The 21138-nt window shown below is 29.3% G+C and overlaps 1 protein-coding gene across 1 annotated transcript; it reads right to left on the reverse strand.

Annotated features, from left to right (window-relative positions):
* Nucleotides 1–1732: 1732 nt before the first annotated feature.
* LOC119831245 (elongation of very long chain fatty acids protein) lies at nucleotides 1733–20936 on the reverse strand. The gene is made up of 9 exons (XM_038354538.1): nucleotides 20770–20936; nucleotides 11106–11251; nucleotides 10045–10152; nucleotides 9450–9530; nucleotides 8580–8636; nucleotides 7213–7318; nucleotides 4089–4225; nucleotides 3241–3402; nucleotides 1733–3109 (listed from the first exon to the last, which is right to left on the reverse strand). The coding sequence occupies exons 2-9, from the start codon at nucleotides 11244–11246 to the stop codon at nucleotides 2963–2965; spliced, it is 939 nt and encodes a 312-aa protein (XP_038210466.1). The 5' UTR covers nucleotides 11247–11251; nucleotides 20770–20936; the 3' UTR covers nucleotides 1733–2962.
* Between the last annotated feature and the right edge of the window lie 202 nt (nucleotides 20937–21138).

Here is a 21138-nt window from a genome sequence, read left to right on the forward strand (position 1 = left end):
CCTATGCTAAAGTTAAAAAAAAGTAAATATTCCAAGTCAAATAGCTATAATTTTATTCTTCAGTCACATAATTATGCCAATTTACATGACAAAATGTACTTACATTAGAATTTCGAACGAACGCTATATATTGTTTCGCACGCCATCTATCATCGAATAGTTATAATGAAACATTTAAGTTTTAACACGGAAACTTTAGTTATGGTTTCTAACACTAGATGTCACTATAAACTTTATTGTCGTACAGGGAATATTAACCGTTAATTGTTTTAAGAACTCTCTCCGATTAATTTTCTATCTCCATATGAAAGACAGCATTATTATGAAATGTTATTGATGTTCAAAAACCCTAACCTTTTAAGAAAAACTTTGCGTTTATACATAGGTATTATTATAATAATATCTACGTAATAAATATAAATACGTACAAGACTGCACGGTAAACTTGAATAACTTTAACTTTAAGAAATAAATGAAATATCAAATCTGAATTTCTAAGGATTGCGTCAAAACTAGAATTTAATATAAACTATATTACTTCCTAATGACATTAGTCGTTATGTTCATGGTAAAGTTCCTATATTGTAATAATAACCACGCATTAGTCTCGTTATGTTGTTATAATTCCATGTATCTTGAGCCAAGGACACCCACAACTCATCTTAAGCATTTATAGACAGAGAACCACTATATACTTACTACTGTTCATAATTATCTACTGGAGATTCTGAGTCAAAAACTGGAGTTACTTCAAGAGTATGTAAAGACGTTTCTTTGTTTTCCATTTCGTTTTTCATGGAATAAATATCAATATTATAGCTTTAGGTACAAAGATACAATATTTCTAATTGCCTTTGCTGTGTCGGTTGTAATACGTTTTAACGTATGTACGTGAAGTATGCTATAAAAATTTTGAAACAAAAAATGCAAATCCTCGGCACCACAAAAACTCTTCATAATTACTCTTTATTTTTTCCTGACTTCACTTTTTTGTATGATTAATTTGTGCGTAATTGATTCGGAGTAGCGTAATATGAAATAGTTTAGTGTAAGGTATGAACATCGAGCACAAAATGGCTAAATTTTCTTTATTAACTTTTTATAGCACAAATCTTATCAAACAACAAACATTAAGAAGGAAGAAAAGTAAAGTTTGTTTTCTAATATAAAGATACATTATTGGAACTACGGTAATAGTAAATTTCTATATCAGATTGCTGTTAATGATAAAAAATTTAAATTTAGCATACTAATTAAATTACAAAAAGGGACATGTTTTAAGAAACAAGTATACGAAAAGGCCAAGTGGAGATTTAACACAAAAAGATAAACAATCGTTTATCTAATAATCGTATATATACGATAAACGATTATAGAAATACCTACGAATATATTCTTGTTATAATCGAGCTTTGTGATGATGCTTTTGATGTAGGCTTGTATAGTAAATAGGGACAGTTGAAGGATCAGGAAAACATAACGGGTATAAGCTGGTTGGCGAAATAATAATCCTGAATTCATATCAAATATACTTTAATATCTAAGTATCACAAAATTATACATTCAGTTATATATTTTGTCATATTATTTAAAATTATATGCCTCTAACAATTATGTTATTGACAAAACCTATAACTATTTGTATTATAAATTATTTCTAATGATTAAGTTGAAATGTCTATTTTCTCCAATTGTTGTTTAATGTTTACACAGATAGCGGAATACAAATTACAGTAAGAGAAAATTTATTTAACATCATTTTCACTAAAATTAAGCTCAGCTGTTATAGAGAGGCATAATATATTTCATATTTTATTAAATAACAAAGTTGATGATGGATAATTCACAACAGTCAAAGGGACCAAACATTATTAAAGTTTCATTTATTTAAAGTATGCTATCAAAATATAATAGGACCTATTTAGTGCCATTTTGTGAGTGTAATTGACACATTTAGGTCATTGACGTCCCTATTCTTAGTTGGATTGCATAGAGTAATGGAGTAATGTATACAATTTCCTTATAAATTAATTTTGACATTTCAAACTTAACCCACACTCAACCAACTCTAAAATTATATCTAGGGGCAATAAACCACCATTTATTTAAAATATTTACATAACTGCGTTCCTACCACTTAAAAAAATGCAGTTGTTATCTACTTTTAAGTAGAAAAAATTATTGCGATATTATATTCAATTGATGAATAAATATTAATTAGTAAAGTCGTTTCACCTAAAGAATTACATGTTAATCATTATAAAAAAATACATCACCGCAAATAAGTGTTAGATCCAATATTTAGTATCTAGGTATTTACTATTTACATATAATAACACAGGGAAATTATACTTTTAATAGCTTTTGTGGTGTAAACAATATCATACGAGTAAAAATACGTCATTTCATATAATTGTCCGCAATGGTTTATGACACTGTTTTAACTACTCTAATTTTATTTGTAATATTAATAAGTTTTGTGTTAAGCCATTATTGATTGTATCCGTGACTTTTAAAGTTCCGTAAATGAATTTGACGTATCATAAATACAAGCGAAAAAGTATGCAGAAAAGAAAATATATTTACATTAATTGTTAAAAAGATTCTAATAGATATTTGATTATGTTACATATATGATTATATAGTAAATGAATTAAGAAATTCTTTAACGACAGATTTATGAATACTATAAAAATAAAAATCACCACAAAAACTATTTCACATCTTTACTTTATCGTTCAAAATTTTGCCAAAATCTATTTCAATAACTATTCGGACACTTGAAAGTAGGTAGGTCACAGACCTAACGTTGAATAATCTACAATCCTATCAACCTTCAAACTAATTGAGCGTTTCTCACGATTCGAGAACATAAAAAAAATTGCACTCCTCTATACGCAAAGACAGAGTATGTTAACTAAAGAATAACTCGCTTGGCACGCGCTGAACAAATGTGACTAACTCACTGAGACGCGACCGCGCCGGCCACCCGCTGCCGCACGTCGCCGAGCGCCGAGCCGTTGCTGAAACCATTGAGCAATGGCAACATTCTATCCTTTGTCTCTGGTTTTGACGTTTCGACCAGAAGCTTTTGCGCCGCCTTTTCTTTCTGCAAAAAAAAAATAATAAACGTCAAATTACAATTCATAATTTCGAAACGAATAAAGGATTGCAATGTTCACAGCCGATTGTATTTTTTATTTTATGCGGGTTACGTAAACGGCATTAAAAGACGTTTACCTTGGCGTTGGCTTTTTTGATGTAAGCCTGTTTGTAGAAATCGGAGAATAGGTAGTAAAATAGAACGGCGTGCATGCCGATCCACCAGACGAACGCGCGGGGGTAGTCGCAGTCGATGAACAGCAGCTGGAACGCGTGGAAGAACACAAGGACGAATTGCACCTGGGGAACGAGCGTAATTGAATATCACATTATACATTTTATTTTTTAAAATTTTAAAACTTTTCGTTGCTAACAATTTTGTACTATTCGTCAATTTACGACTGAATGAATCACATTTAAATCTCTTTATATAAAAAAGTAACCCCTATTTCCCCGGTAAGCATCGAAAAGAAAAAAACGTCTGGCGAATCAGCTAATTAAATATAATATAAAACTGTGATCCACCATTTCAAACGTTTTTCTTTTAATTTAAATAAGCAATGACGTCACGATTTTTATTAAAACATAAACTCGTGATACTAAATAATTTACTGTAGTAATAATCACTTTTGTTCATTGTTTTTTTATATTCAATTTTATAGTTATTACTCTCCTTTCTGTACTATACCTACATAGGAATATTTTTTATTACATTGAATAAACATTAATTTAATTCTAAAATCCGAAACATCAATAACGACACTAGGAATTAATATCAGGGTTGGCGCGATACTAGTCTTGTATACAATAAAATTTTTGTAGAGAGTTGATCATCATCAAAATCCTCTTAAGAGCATTATTGTCTCAATAAATTAATATTACCATTATAAAACATGCTATGTACACTTAATTCCAAACACATACATCATTACGACACAACAAAACTACATACATCCTGTTATACTAGTAAGATACCAAGCAATTACCATTTGCAGAGCTGTGAGGTATCTCTTCCACCAGAGATACTTCTGAACTTTAGGGCCGAGGGCAGCCAATAGATAATACGAGTACATAACGATGTGTACGAACGTGTTGAGCATTCCGAAGAATGTCGAGTGACCACCTGTAAATAAAACATAACATAACAATCAATTATTTATCTTGTAGATTAAATATATTTATATTGTTTGAACATCTAGACAGCTAAGTCATTTCGTTTCACATGAAACAGGATTTGAAAGAAGAACTTTCTGGACATTGAATCATGTATGAATTAGTTTAAATATTGGTTTGTCTAAATGCTTATTTGAGCTGCTAGACGTAAATAGAATTTAATTTGTAGTCACGTAAATTAGAACCCTATGTGCAATAAACACAATTTTTTAATACACTTCCATTTTCATAATACAAAAACAATTAATAAGTCATTTTAACATTAGGTACCTATAAATTACAAGTTATACAGGAAATAAATCAACTCTTACAAGATTTGAATAAAATTGAATGTTTGAAATATTTTGTATGTAATCTTAAGAAAATAAAATGGTAATATTTACGAGTCCGTTATTTTTGTTAAATAATGTTATTTGAAAATAGTGATTAATTGTAATATTTATAATTGTCAAGGAAAAGTGTCCACAATATTTCCTTTAATAAGATTTCACCAAAAATAATATGTTAATATAGGAAATTACATACCATCAACTAAATGGTTTTACTAAAAGTAGTAAGTACAAAAAACTATTGGGCCGATTTTAAAAATTTTTACACCATTAGAAGACTGAATAAAATTCAGTAAGTGACGTAGGCTATATATATATACCACGGGTGAAATCGGGGCGAACAACTAGTATCTAATCAAGAGAGATAAGAAAGCTAGTGGTAATGTACAGAGAATAGGTAATATAGTTGACGTTGTCACGTATAGACATTTCCAAATTATCTTTAGAGCGTCGTAACAGTGCAAAAAACCTCACAAAATGTTTTATCTGCCGAACCAAACGGAGATTATCATCCCAAAGCATATTTTTATTTCGAGTATAAAAAGACGAAAAATAAAGACTTCATTTAGAGCCCGAGGAGAAACGAGCACGCTTCGATAACAATCGAGCCAGCTGGGACCAGGGAAGACACAGAAAATCGGCTTGAAATAATAACATCGTCCACAGGCGGTGATCACAAGCAAACCAGCTGACCGATTGGTCTGCTGGTTTGCTTGAAAGTGAGCGAAGCCCGCAGAAACACATAAAATTAATTTAACTAAATAAACATAATCCGTCTGTTCTATTTGTTTGTATGATTTATTCCAACAGACATACAATAACAAACGCTGAGAATCATACAATTTATATGTACCTAATCAATGTTAAGAATAAATGTTTGTCTTGCTAACAAGTCCGGCAATTGTTTACCATAACCATTGCTTGCATTTTATCATCTGGTTTAGAACAATATTTCATTGACACAATCAGAGTAACGCCCGTATAATTTGTATGTACAAATGTTACGAGAACAAATTAAATTACAATTCCATAGCGTACTTCCTAAATTACAGAGCTCAGCCGCTTGATTTATGTAATTTTTGCAGTGTACGTCTAATGGTGGTATTTTCCACAACAACACGTTATAAAAAATGTTATTATAATACATATTACGGACAAGGTGAAATGGACTCGTTCTCGTTCAGGAAAATCCTGTGTGATGTCAGATTTTTGTTTAAATGTTAGAGAGTAAATGACGCAAGTTTTATTTTTAAGAACCTTAACCCTAACATATTCCGAAATGCATTCAATTAGTTATAAATTTTATATAGACAATGGGTCATAAAAGGAGATAAAAATACAGAAATCTTGTGATCGTCACGAATTGAATACGAGTTCTGATATTTTTATATCTTTTTAGTTAATTTATTCAATCTGAACGGATAGTGTATCTTAATTCACATGGAAACGTCTAGAAAATACTTTATAACGTGAAATGATCGTGCAGAATCACACATGGTGTTCAAATAAGAGTTATAGCGTCTGATTAGTAAACATAAACCATTGCGCAAATATGTATTTTACAAATCATGCGCGTCACTATGGATACGTTATTTTATATTTTTACTTCAATTGCAACATGAAAAATGTTTTTTCTCCGGTATCAATATCAAGGTTTGATGGTATATTACGTATGAAGTTTATGATTATAGCACATTTTTTAAAATTACGTCAACAGTATAATAACACCGCTGCAGGTTCAATAGCATTTTAAGCTGTCCGCCTTGAGTTTTGTTTATCATTTTAGAATGCACGTTGAAAAAAAAGGGAAAAGGCTTGTCTACTGTACACATCAACGCAAAACAGGATTATATTTAAATTAAAAATACATTCACATTAAATGCTTAAATAGATATTTAATAAACAGCCGCAGTCTTTGTATTATACTACAGTCTATAACGTTGTGCGAATGAAGGTTATGTATGTAATAACTAGCTATCTCCGGTTAACGTTCTTTGTTACTTCGTGACAAATATACTAATGTCCACATTTTTCCAAAAATGTCTAGAAAATTTATAAAAAAACCACTCCTAATTAGACAACAACAAATTACAAAGGTCAAGGGCAACTATTAACAATTATCATTAATGAATACATGTAACTGTATAATTTATAATTTGATTGAGAAAGATCATCAATGACTGTCGATATTTAATATTTTGGAGGTGATAGAGGAATGTATCTTCTACGAAGGTATTTTACCAACCGCTGCTTAAATTAAATATACAAATTTATGTTGAAGTGGATGTTAAGTGTTGGTATTGATGTCAAGGCAGCCAAAAATATAATTCTGTCACGCTGCATTACTGTTAGATACAATTTATTGCTATCCTTTTAATATTCGCATGCAACACAAACAGAAAGTACACTTTTCTCGTTTTTGTGGTTTATTTTATATTTTGTATTGCGAAGTCGACATTTTATTTTGTTTCTCTTTTATTTATTACGTTTCCTCGTGAACGTATAATAAAACAACAAAAAAAATGTAACTCTATTCTTTAAGTCTTTTATTTTATTGGTGCAGTTAAAACGCTAAATTTTAGACATGAAAATATATTTAAAATCTTACCAGGTGTGAACTTGACTCCGAACCACACGGACATTGGCATGATACCATGATGAATAACATGAAGCTTCGACACGTGATCAAACTTCTTCCTTAAAACGAAGAAGAACTGAAAAAATAGATAGTTATCAAAGCGTGAATTTTATGTACAAAAAGTGAATTTAATTAATAAGAACTTTGTTGCAAAAAGAGTAATTTCAAAAAAATTATAGCTTGTTTAAGAACCATAAAAAAGTATTAAAGTAATTTATATTTATACCCTCACGATTTGTTATTTTTTATATTGGTATGTAAGGAAGGAAATCGTGTTTAATGTGAAAGAAAAATATTATAGCAATTTAAGTCTTTTTTGCCTCGATCGTCCACCTCCAGTGGCGTTGAAATAAAACTAATCACATACATATACGTATTAAGCATTCTTCATAACAAAGTTTGTGACACGAATATTTTATTACGTTTCAAACTACCATTAATTCAGTTTATTACCATTATGCGTAATAATTAGAGTCAATAAAGGACAAGGATTTACGAATAAGTTGTTAAATTCAATGATTAATGTTTATAGTATTTATGTTATTGAAATGTTAATGAATAGGACTGGGACTACAAGAGATAGAATGACGCACACACAAACACACATTTTTACTCTGTCGGGACATAGAGCACACATGCACAAAAGCGTACATACCGTCGCTCATAGAAATGTGAATAATAGTGATAGTTAAAAAAAATTTACAACGGTGCTAGCACAATAATTTGACAAAAAATAATAAAGATTGCTCTTGTATTGGCGTGGTTTTTAATAATAAAAATATATGTTAGAACACACCTTTACCACCGCACCACTTCTTTACTATCGAATCAAATACATCACAACACAGTGTTTTCAAAGCGCTATCAACTACTAGTAACTACTAACCTACTTTAAGGCATTAAAGAACACGCTTTTAGCGCTACATTCTCAAGCTCGAAATATGTCATACAAAGCACCTTGCTATAAGAATAAGGTAATTATAAATTTGTATTGTATGATTTATTTTGAGAAAATAATATGTAATATGAACGTGTTAAATTTCCTTAGTCAGTAATTTAAGTCATTTTATTTATAAAATAAAATAAATTTGATGTGTGTGTGTTTAAAATTATCTAAATACTAATTAAAATTTATATTTTGTAGAAACTTCAAGAATATTATTGTGTGAAAAGACAATTCCAATTAACAACAATTTCAATTGTTATATTTGTTTGTTTGTACATTATTTGTACTGCGAAAAATGGTCGTTACAAATTATTAAAATGAACTAAGCTTTTTGTTTTGTATCTCTACGAAATATTATTTGTAAATTTTAATTGCAATCAAAATAACATACCGTGTCGAAAAATTCCGTAAACTTCGAGAAGTAATACCACCAACAGCCGTTTACAGTCTGTAAAAAATGAAATTACTTACATATGAGTTTTAAATTTTATCTGTGATGTTCTGTTATATTTTTTATTTATAATTAAAAAATGGTTGACAAAACAGTTGTTTAGACAAGAGTTTAAAATTAAATTAAGGCTATGTTTTCTATTATAAAACCAGCAACGTTATACAGCTTTATGAAAACATAATGATAACGAACATTTAAATTTTTCACAATAAAAGGTTTTATTAATGAAAATTAGAAACGAAAAATTTAAATTTGTACAAGGTAAATTTGACACATCCATATAAAATAATGTTACTAATTTCAAATGTCCACTGCTATTCGACATTTTCACGTGGGTGGAAAACGGAAAAACCTCATGCAAATTATAATTTTGAAGGTAAGCAAGTGTACATATAACAAGCATACATATTATTGCAATTTATATTCAAATAGTAGATAATATAGCAGAAATAATATTACTCTAGAACATTGACGTTAATATGCAATTTCTATTCAATTAAATTTATTTCTTTAACCACAATTGAATTATTTGCATGTGAAAAAAACCTTTTTTAGATTTTAGATTTAAGGCATCTATATCAATAATAAATGTAAATACATTATTCATATCAATTCATTAAAATATTCAAAAATCAAATGCTGTTTTTTATATTTTTCAGCTAGCATGAATAAAGTGGACTGATTTGAATAATGATCTCTTAAATGTTCCAAATAATTCAAATAACGTTAATACAGAAGAAAAAACAATTTATAACAAAATTTATAAATACGAATTATGTATTACTATGATACTAAGAAAATCCAACATACCCGCATTGCTTGAGGACTTCTCGAATAATCCACAGGTTGACATCTAAAACTATGTGTTGTAAACCACCCACTGACTATACTCTGAAGCAAAAACATATCGTAAACTATTAGGAATGGCATACGTGCACCAATAATATATGCAACCATTTTCTTTCAGACGAGGTAAACATGCTAAGCAGGGAATAATGAATAATTAACGCGAGCTATGCGCTCGTCACATGTGCCATATAAGATCTAATCTGATTCATAGGGTTATGTTTATACATTTACTTCAGTCTCCGTGGAAAGGGAACAAACAATCCATTGTTAAAAATTTAGTAGATTATGGTATATAAGGTAACACATACATAGGAGACATCGGGAAATCTGATTTCAATCAGATTAAAGAAAACTTTAAAATGGTAAATATATGTAGGTCACATCCCTTACTGTTGATTGTATAATAACGTAAACAAATTAGACAGTCAGATAGCCTTAACAATAATGAAAGTAGTATATTATAGAATGTGTAACATTAACTCTACGTGAAATACTTCCAAATAAAAAAGCACTATTATTGTGAGTAACATATTTTCATTTAATCAATTAGTATTACCTCGTAGAAGAGCCACGCGCTAAATATAACCTGGAACAAATTGTACCACAGAAGTACATTTTTCAGTTCGTATGGTTTCCTATTTTCCATAAACTTGGGCCCTGCAACCTGCAATGAAAGTTAAATATAATGTAAAATACTTAACTATGTATGGATTTTACGTTGTAAAAGTAAATTTGAGTGCGATACTTTTACACATAGAGAAAAAATTAAACGGGCGCAAAACGGAAAAAAATTAAGGTGGTTCAAAAAAACGGTTCCTAAACCTCCAGGAAGTACATATTTTCCAAACACCATGATAATGTATTTGGAACACATACACTTAACTTAAAACGCAATCATATTGCGGCATAAAAATAATATAAATCTCGAATCCGTGTCCTTTACAGGTCACTGAAGTTCTATTAGACCAAGAAGATAAATAGTTCATTATTATAACATAAAATTAAACACATCAATATGCGAACAAATTTATGTTTATAATTTTAACCCTTTTTATACTTCTTTGTTAAATATTTTTCAATGTTTATATTACTCTGACAGATCTTAAAATATAAAAACATTTTTGCGTCATTATTCGAATTTTATTATCTTAACCAGTTTTAGCGCTTGCGTCAAATTATATAATAAAAGTTACATTATTACGTAAAATACCTATATAACGAGGAACTTAAAATTGATTTCTGTACAAGGTATGAGAACAATTTATATATATAAAAATAATGAAAGAAACCATTAGGTACAAATTGATAAATAAATTAAATACATTCCACAAATCTTTTATCTAATGTGCTCCCATCTTCTGGGAATAAAATTAAAACAAATAGTATGATCACTCATCAATGATAAACGGAACTTATCAAGATCACAACGAAGTGTTCCATGTAGCTAACTTCCATAATAATTACAATCAATTATTTAAATAATTGGAATCATAGTGAGACTATTTATTTTAAAATGGAAAAATAGAATATTGCTTAAGGATAAATAGTTTTTATAATAAATACACAATTAAATGAATCATACAGTGTGCGTTAACTTATTATTATTGCAGAACTTACTTTGACTATGAAAACATATGTGAGACAGATGCATAATGTGGGGAAAGGCGAAGACATTAGGAACCAATCTTTCACTCTCTCGTCGCTTTTATTGTCCATGAGGTCATGGTAGCCATCAGCTATCCTGTTGATGATGTCCATGTTTACTGTAACAAATAAGAAATGCTTACTAGAGCTCTATGTTGGTATGTTATCATAGATACTATTAAAACAATATTGCGACTCAATTTAACAGCTAACCTCCAACATCTATAATGGCTCCAACACCTATATAGGCTTTGACATATTATAAATAAATTGAAGCTAGACAATTTCTATAGAAAACTATATATAAATTTTTTTCAATTATACTACTAATAATAATGATGTTTGTTATTTTCTTACTTTTAAGAAATACCAGTTACTAGCTGTTCGTGCTCGTCCCATAGCTAGTTCTGAATACCTATCATATATTTTATAATTTCGTTTAAAATTGCTAGTTCCGCATGTGCTAATTACCGTCCGCCGCAGCGCGCACTTTAGTGTATAGACTGAAATGATTCTTCGAAAATTCATACATTAAGTGTCTATAGGCTATGACGTCTTTGGTTTATGAAATTTCATACGTTAAATATGAAATGTTGCACGCGTTACACGAGTTATATCAATAAAAAGTTATGTATTACATTTTTAATAGTTGATGTTAATTATTTTTTCATACTCGTACTGCGTATATATTGAGGAATATTCCGGTTAGTAACTTGTAAAATGAAAAACTAGAAGGTCAACATTCTTATTATCCATTGAGACTTTATCACTTTTTATGGTTCCGTACTAAAAGGATAAAACAGGACACTATTACCATAGTATTTTATATTTTATATGTTATCTGTGCTATTACTAATACTTCGCTGTAACTCTGTCCATCACCAGGCTCTCATCTCATGGACCGTCTAACTATTACGGTTAAATTTTTTAGAGATGATCTATTTCTGTTGCTATACCAACAAATAATAAAAAATTGAGGTTGAGCAACGGTTGTCACGGTCATAAATTGGATATGTGACGATTTTTTTTTTCAGTTGCTCTTTAGGGTTCCGTAGAATTATTTAGAGTTGCGACTAGTAGTGTACGACTCGACTTTAATGATTTATTTAAATCAATCGGGTATATTATATAGCGATATAATATATTATTATTTACAGTTTTACATTAAAATTCCGATGGGTATCTGTAATTGATATGCGAAAAACCGGAACTGATATAAAAATTAAATTGAATCCGGATTCGTGCTTATATTTCTAAGCACTTTATTGAATCTAATTTGATCATTTATCCAGTAATATTTTCCTTATTATGAATGTATGATTAAAATAACAATATTTTCTTACTATAAACATATATTCTTAAGCTAAAATCGATACACTTTTTATGACGTCAAAGATTTTAAATGATTGCTTATTACATGACATGAACAAACCATAGCAATTAAACCTAACCTTACTTAATAAATAAACATTGGTTGCGACGCTTTATAAGGGTCTCCGCATTTATAAATTACGTCATGGAGGGAAATAAAAGCAATTGGACAACCGTTTTCCGTAACATACCTTGTTAATTATAACGGCATCTGATAAACAAACGTCGACCTTAATATCTATCGCTGAATATTTGTTATAGCAAACACAAATATGTAAACTATAATGATGCATATTGCATATTGAAATATATTTTGCACATCGCATTATTTTTATTATTACTTTATGTCTCAGAATTAAAAACAGTTTCAGTACTCAATTGTTGTATTCGATACAGCTCAAAGGACGAAATGGATCGTTAACTATTGCTTTTACTAAACGTCGTTGCCAAACTTGTAACAACTTTTTCGAATTATTTAATTACGAAAGTAAACGAATAAAATCAACTAAAATTCAAATATTCTATCTAGTTTCATCGTTCTATACATTGGGTATGTTAAATACCAAATAAGTACTACAGCAACGCCCGATAGATGATGTTTTGTAAATTTTTCAAATTAATTAAAGTTATAATTCAAAGTTATAGTTCAGCCGTTCTTTTTTTATAATTATTGTAAGTTACATGACTTTTTGTAAATAACTATTTTTTTTTGTACTATGATATATAATATATAATACATATTCCATAATTGAGGTAGGTACATTTATATATAAGCAAAATAAATTTATAAATTTTATAATTTACCTCTGGAATTCTAGACTCTATAGCACTTATAAAATTGATCATCATTTATCAAACACGCTTACATACCCGAAAACTGGTTTTAAGGATGCGTAAATGGATAAATAAATATTTCGGAACCGGTCTAAATTTCTTCCATGATACTTGACCGTTACCTTCTATTTTTTAAACAGTTCAACACTATATTTTTTCTTGTCTTGTGTCTGTCAGAATCTTACAGATAAGCAAAGAATAAAGTCAAATTAAAAAATAAAAATATTTTTTATTATTATTTATAAAAAATATTTTGGGTTCGGGGGTTGCCACTAAAAAAAGAAAGAAGACGATACATGATACTAGTTTTTATTATATCAGTATTCTGGTAGTGGAACTAATTTAAAGGCGTTTTTTCTGTATAGTTTTTGTGTAAAAGATTAAAAAAGATAATTGACGTACTTGTGTTAGTTGATTCTTTTTTATGGTTCTTCTTTTTCTTGCATTTATTTGTTTTTATATTAACATATAAAAATACGACGTAATAAATAAATCTAGATCTTACAATAAGATATAATCTGTATATTGAATAATTCTATTCACAATATACACATATTATGAATCATACAAGAGAATAACTTAAATCTAGAAAATAGAAGTATTAAAAAAGTTGCTTTAACACGATGACGACGTCAATAATTATTAGTATTGCATTATTGGTATACTATTGAACTTCAGAATCTGTGCCACGGCTCAATGAATTACCAAATAGATACCTTTAAATATATTAATTTTAATGCATACAACATAGACACAAATCTCGCAACAGTTATAAATAATAATGATAATATGTAATACTGCAATAGAAACGAGTTCTAATTTCAAGGGTTAATTTTTGTTTGTGTTTTGGCAATAGTAAATATGAGAAAATAACAGTGATACTCGCTATTAATAAAAGTTTGAAGTCCATGGATACAAGTTCTTGAAAATAGAAAGAAAATCTGTGCTTTCTATTTATTCCTCTTTTAGAGAAAGAATCAGATCACTTAATTTGCAGAGGTCTGCATTCTGTGTCTGACCTTAAAGGTTCGCCAATTGATCGCGTCACAACAAACATCAGGGCAACTTATGGTGTGGTCATTTATTACGCATTGAGCAAGCACAGAGCTAGCATACACATGACACTCGATTAGATGCTAGAGTCCGACATCGAGCCACGGCCGCGGCCGTCCCAGCTCGCCGTTTTGACCCTGGCATTACATTACTATTATAATAATTATAAACAATGTAAATGTATTTGCGAACCTCTCTCCACAAGCTACTCACCCTAATATTTGCGAAATCGTGGATTTTCATGTGTACCAAGCGAATTTTGCACAGCTATGTTTGTAATGTAACGTAGTATATGCGTAGTATTTGTTTCTGTTCACATGCTGGTTAAGTCATTATGGATGAGTCAATAGAAAGTCTTTGTGATTTCCAGATCAGTCATTGCTCCTTGACAATGAAGTACCTAAATGCTATAATGTAATTTATTATGATTCAACAAAGGGTTTTGCAGTGATTTCCGCTCGCCCGACAAGACTACTCCAATTACTTATTGCAATAATTACAAAAGGTTTCAAAACACGTTGCTGTGATTTTTCCCGTACATTGTACAAAAAAAACATGCTCTGTGCAAGTGCGTATTATTGTTATCTTTGATTTCCACAATATGCACTAAACTTGAATGTGTTCAATTCAGTTCATACTAAATATATTAATTATGAAACAGATGACGTTTTTGGGGTTTATTTATGCATTTTTGTCTTTAAATACCTACTAATAGAAATTTGCTTTATTGATAAATCATAGTTTTGGTTGAGACATGAATTGAAAAATGAAACAACCGTATTCCTGTGATAAAAAATTTATTCCACAGTCATAATAGAATTTATGGAAAAACCTGTTTGACTTTTTAGTTATTTCAACTTCTTTCATTGTCTGATATGAACGCTATTCCCGATTTCTATTTAGACCATGTACCATGGACGAAGGTCGGCGGCTCATATAATTATTTGTTTTGTAACCTTCACAGAAATTGATATCTTTTATAAAATAAATACAATAACAAATTGATCAGTATTGCTCAATCATTCTGTGATTATTTATTTAAAATATTCCATATAATATGCGATCAAAGGATATTTCTAGAATATTACTCGTAGAGTGTTTATTTATACACGTTTGTTATTTCTATAACAGAAGTAAGTTGTATTATGTTGTGTAATAAATTTATAGTATATTGATTGTAATAAACTTCAAAACAAAACTATTTCATGAATATGAAGGTAGTTTTAATATTACTGATCGGCGGCTTTTCAACAGATTTTTTTGTAAAAGCCAAATCAATCAATAACTTAAAAATTATTTACACGTGACGTCACATTACTGGTCTAATGCTATGGAATTAAATATATAATTATATTTCTCCACCTAGACCGCCCATGTTCTTGTATCATAACATGCGTGTTTACAAATACCAAGTAACTGTCAATAAATGGTATAATAACGATGTCGTGAATACAAAGAGCATTTAATGATTCGCATTATTTATTTTTGTGTTGATAGTTTTAGACTTCTGTGTTCTATAAGCGTGAAGTAAATGACAAACAATATAATTACAAAAGCCTTTGTGCTGAACAAGCTTCTGTCAGGATTAAATAAAAATAAAGTAACCATTACGTATTTCAATTTATGACACGTTTACTTAATTAAAAATTATATTATTTTTCATCATATGTTTAAATTTAAATTTAAATCTTCTGATCAAAGAAAAGGTTGTACTTTACAAAACCTAATTGATATCGCTTTAAGGTATCAACGTATTGGATAGAATTAACATCGATACTTGTGTTTTTTATCATCTCATTTATGTAATTATGATGCGGTAAATTTTTTAACGGTTAATTCAACCATAATTAGAAGTTATTTGAATAATAATCATTAAACAATTATTTCTATACTGATATGCGACTTATTAATTAATTGCCTATGTCCGCCTATGTGTACAATTATATTGAATTGTTTTGAAAAATTCCGATTTACGAATACGTCTTTGAACAATAAAATTCTAACCTCAGATTTACGATAATTTTCTTATTACCATTTCCGCCGTGAAAAGGTACCCACTTCGGGATATTCTTATATTTATAATATTCTAGGTATTAAAATAATTATGGCTTAATGGCCTTGCTCATACTTATATGTGATAAAAGTCTAAGATGCTGGTATTTTATTTCCTTACAAATGTAGCAAGGACAAAAGTAGCGTACTAGAACAAGTATGGACATTTGCGTGGCGATAGTCTGCAAATGGAAATTATTCCGCATACAAAATAAAACTTAATTAACCATCCAGAAGTATTGTGTTTATCAATATTTTGACTTACGTATTAAAATCCTCATATTCAAAGTAACTGTGACAGTAAAAAGTTTAACAACAAAGTTATACAGAATATCGTAAGAGGGATGCAATTTCGTTTCCATTCTATTCCAAACGTATAATGCAAGTTATTTCAACACGTCCTATGGTAATAAACCGTTAAATCATGATCCTCGTAATTCAATTAAAAATCAAAAGTTTAATGATATCTATTCAACCACGAAGCGTGTTTATGATTGCAAAAGCACCCAACGCAGCGGTCCGCGCTTGAGTGTTGCAATACCGCAACTTGATTCCAAATAAATTCCAAATGTTACCAACAGAAGTTCAATGCCATCAAAAACAGGACGAGTTCTCCGCACATCAAGACTGTAAATTATAAGACACCATGCAAGGGCAATCATTTGCGATTTCAAAAGTGAAATATCCCTGGTTAGGTATATATCATTAACACTAAACTGTTAAATAGTGTTACGTATATTTTTACACCAGACTGTTAGAATTTGATGGCCTCAACTAAATAAGGCGAACAGGCTTTGGGTATCTATACGATTTTTCGAATACATTTAGCAGCAGGTAAGTATATTCCACTGCGATACACTTAATTAATAGCTCTGGGATACGTGTATAATGGGTTTAATAAAAACGTGCTAATACTACGCATATATTTGTCAATTGGGTGTCAATTGATTTTATGGTTCATGTTCAGACGATGACTAACTACACATGTATAATATAACTAACAACTTATTTAATTTTAATGTGTGACGTAGAAAAGGAAGGGGTGTGTATTGTGAAGGGGTGTATGTGGGTGTGGATGTTTTTTTTTATAAGTAAAAACTTGTCTTGTTCAGTGTTTTTTCCAAACTTCTCTCGCAGAGTATTTCAATTAAAAATATAATTCAAGAAAAGCATGGTTTATCAACGATGCAGGCAACGATGTAACTATAACCTACTGCCAATATTTAAATTAATTTAGTTTGATATATATTATTGTACGGTATGTTTCATTTAACATGACTCATTTTACACAAAGGTTTCAGCACCCACAAATTGAAGATATTTATTGTATTTAAAAAGTGATTACATTAAAAAATTAAATTCTTATTATGTTTTTATGATGACAAGATTTCAATTAGCAATCCAGTTAAATTATAATAGCTCTTGAAACAAGTAAGCAATCTGGTGTAACCTGTTTTATATTTTTCTATCAGATACTTTTTTATTATTTTCCTACCCTTTAGGGCCTCTTAACTGATATGTCGCTTAATTTATGTTTATAACAATAATAAAAACAAGGATATTATAATTCATTCCGTCAGAAAATCTTACACGACATATATAAAATGTTCATATAATATGCAAATGGTCATATTTCATTAAATATAATTTCGATCCAAATATTACGGTGACATAATTTCACTTTTACCTATTATAATTCTTGGAGTATTGAAATGATTCTTAAGAAAATAAAGAATGATTCGATTTACATGTCTCATTTACACATTTGAGTTAAATGGAGGATCATGCAGTGAACTTGTCGAGTCTATTATACTTTAAAAATTGGCCACCACTTCAGAACATCGATGCACTACAAGACTCGTATAAATATAAATGATGGATTATAACATATTTTTTTTTTATAACAGCAATCACTGACTACGTATTAGTTACATTATTGGAATAACTCCGGTATCCGCAATTATTCCAAAGCACCTTAATTATATTAGTAGCAACTAAAGTAAACGTATTAATTATAAAAAATATAGTGTAAGCGCAAGGTTTGAAGTATGATTGTGATTTTTTCCTTATTCTTATGGTTAAGTACAAAGAATATTTAGACAACTGCTATCTATTTAGTACCATAATACTAAATATTTGATGAAAATCATTAAAAAATAAGGTAAAGTTTATGATTGAAGGTTTAAAATAGAAACATTACAATCCCACAAACACATTAATGTTGATTCGATAAAAACATTTAAAGAAACGTGCAAAAAACTGCACGTCCGTATGCTCTTCTACATTTATGGATGTTAAGATATTCTCACTTGTTTATCGAATCAAAAACTATATACTTTAAATTAATTACGATATTTAGCAACGTTCCGTGCTACATAAAGCTTGCATCAGATCTGCGCATTATTTCTATATGCAAGGTTCAAGATCAAGATACGATATATTAGCTAATTTCGAAATAAAAATACTTGAATATGTGAAATTAGTTATTCTCATTTTGTGATTTTTTTTTCAAGTACAGTGTTACAAAACTTTACGTTTAAAATAGATTGTTTTCCATGTCGTATTCAGAAACGTAACTATAGAAATGCTTGAAATGGTTTGGCTTACGGTTACATAAAATTAATAGAGCATTGAAGCATTTGAACTTTGAAGCCAATATAGATTTCGAAACAATGTCCCCCATTAAACATTTTTAATGTATCTGAAATGCAAATAGTTACGATAAGCAGTTTCCTTTTTGTATTACATATTTTAATTAACTGATTTTTCAAACCATTCAGATGCCGTAGATAAAGCTACTCATTTCTAATATATATCAATTAAAAGGCCTCGTAAAGACCTTCTTCATCCACTCATAGAGTATAAACTATATGCATAATATTATATAAAAAAACGTAAACTGTATCATTGCCTAGATGTAATCTTGCTAAGGAATTTCCTCGAACGTCACACTCGAGTTCATTCGTAATATTATTCATATATGAAGTAAAATAAAATAATTAAATTTATAATTATAATAGTAAACAAGTACTCATGGACTTAAAAGTAACCGTGGCATATCTATTGCCCAACCACAAGGCCATCTTAAATTTCGGGTAACCGCACACGGTGTAAGTATAGGTGGAGAACAGATTTGAATAATGTTTGATATTATCTCTAATGTTGATCTAGATTTTATGCATATGATTTTATAATTGATACTTTTTAACAATTAAGTTGTGTGAGATAATTGTATTCTTCCTTTGAGAATTCTTAGAAATTATAACGAACACACGAGAGCAAGACATTGCCCAAAAGCTAACTCGACGTTTCTTATATTTAAAGATCAAGGACTTAACGAATATAATTTATTTGTCTGCGTATAAAACTGGAGCCTTTACGCATATATAAAAGAAACAATAGCATTATCATGTATTACAAGTTTTATGTTAAAATATATCTGTTTTAATTGTTTCTAAATATCAACCGACCGGATTTATATTTTGTTCACGAAATAAGTTTAAGAATAAATAAAAATATTAATCGTGCGTCAATTATTATTATACCTTATAAAAACTTTATGAATAAATGTATAGATTTAGTGGATTTTGAAATAAAATTGATCTATTCATAGAAATGTTGGTCTTTTAGTAAATTTCATAAATCTTTATCTCATATTCACATTATAGTTATTAAGACGTCATTTTTATGCCATCACAGATTTTCATTGTGTTAAAATATTTAAAAAAAATTGCGTGAATTGCAATTCTATTCAAAAATATTTTTAATCAATAAAACATTACAATTTTCAAAAAAAAATCATAAAGCTGTTTGTTGTAGTGTCTCACTGATGCACTTGTCGGTAACACAAAACTTTCACGGTCTCGAGTCTTGTTACAGTATTTCCCGTGTAGTTCGTCGCATAATTACTTCTATTTGTTCATGTTTTATATCTCACTGCATAATAAATAATTTTATGCTTGAGATCGACACTTGTTAATTTGCAAATAAAGGTATATTAATATTCATTTATATATGCATCGTGAAAATTAATTACACCAATAACTTCTTACACTTAATTGAAAGTCATTACCATTTTATGCAATTAAACAAATTATTTAAAGATGTTGATGGAATGTTGCATTCTGACTAGGATTGTTCTCTTAGTATTAATTCTTAGACTTTAATAAATTCAAAAAAACTAAGCTTATTTTTAAGCTTTTAGTTGTCACTTTGCACCATTTTTTTGTTGTAATATTTTTTCTTATTTAATTACAGCACATTTTCTTATTTTATTGTTTCCCTATTTGTTTTGTTTTCAGTACAAATAACAATTAAAAACACTTACCAATCACTTTCTATAAGATGCTTTCGTTTAAAAATTCACTACGTTTCACTACTTATTTTTTGATAACTACAAAGAAAAGTTTGCGTAGTAGAAGATTGCGAGATAAACGATATATTGAGCACGAAGACCAAGCCTGATGCTGGTCTGTCACTAAACTTGCAATGTGCTCGCGCGCCGCTGACATTCGCCTATATATCTCAATAAAATGACGTCACAGAAACTACGATAACTGCTACGCACCATCAAAACCGTGCTCTATCTGATATGTTATTACGATACAACAAACCGATGCATGTTTGTATATTTGTTTCTATTATAACTATTTAGTAGTCATTTTACCTAAAAAGAAACAATATTTCTTTGAGATGT

Source organism: Zerene cesonia, chromosome 13 (genome assembly GCF_012273895.1).
Source record: "Zerene cesonia ecotype Mississippi chromosome 13, Zerene_cesonia_1.1, whole genome shotgun sequence".
NCBI lineage: Eukaryota > Metazoa > Arthropoda > Insecta > Lepidoptera > Pieridae > Zerene > Zerene cesonia.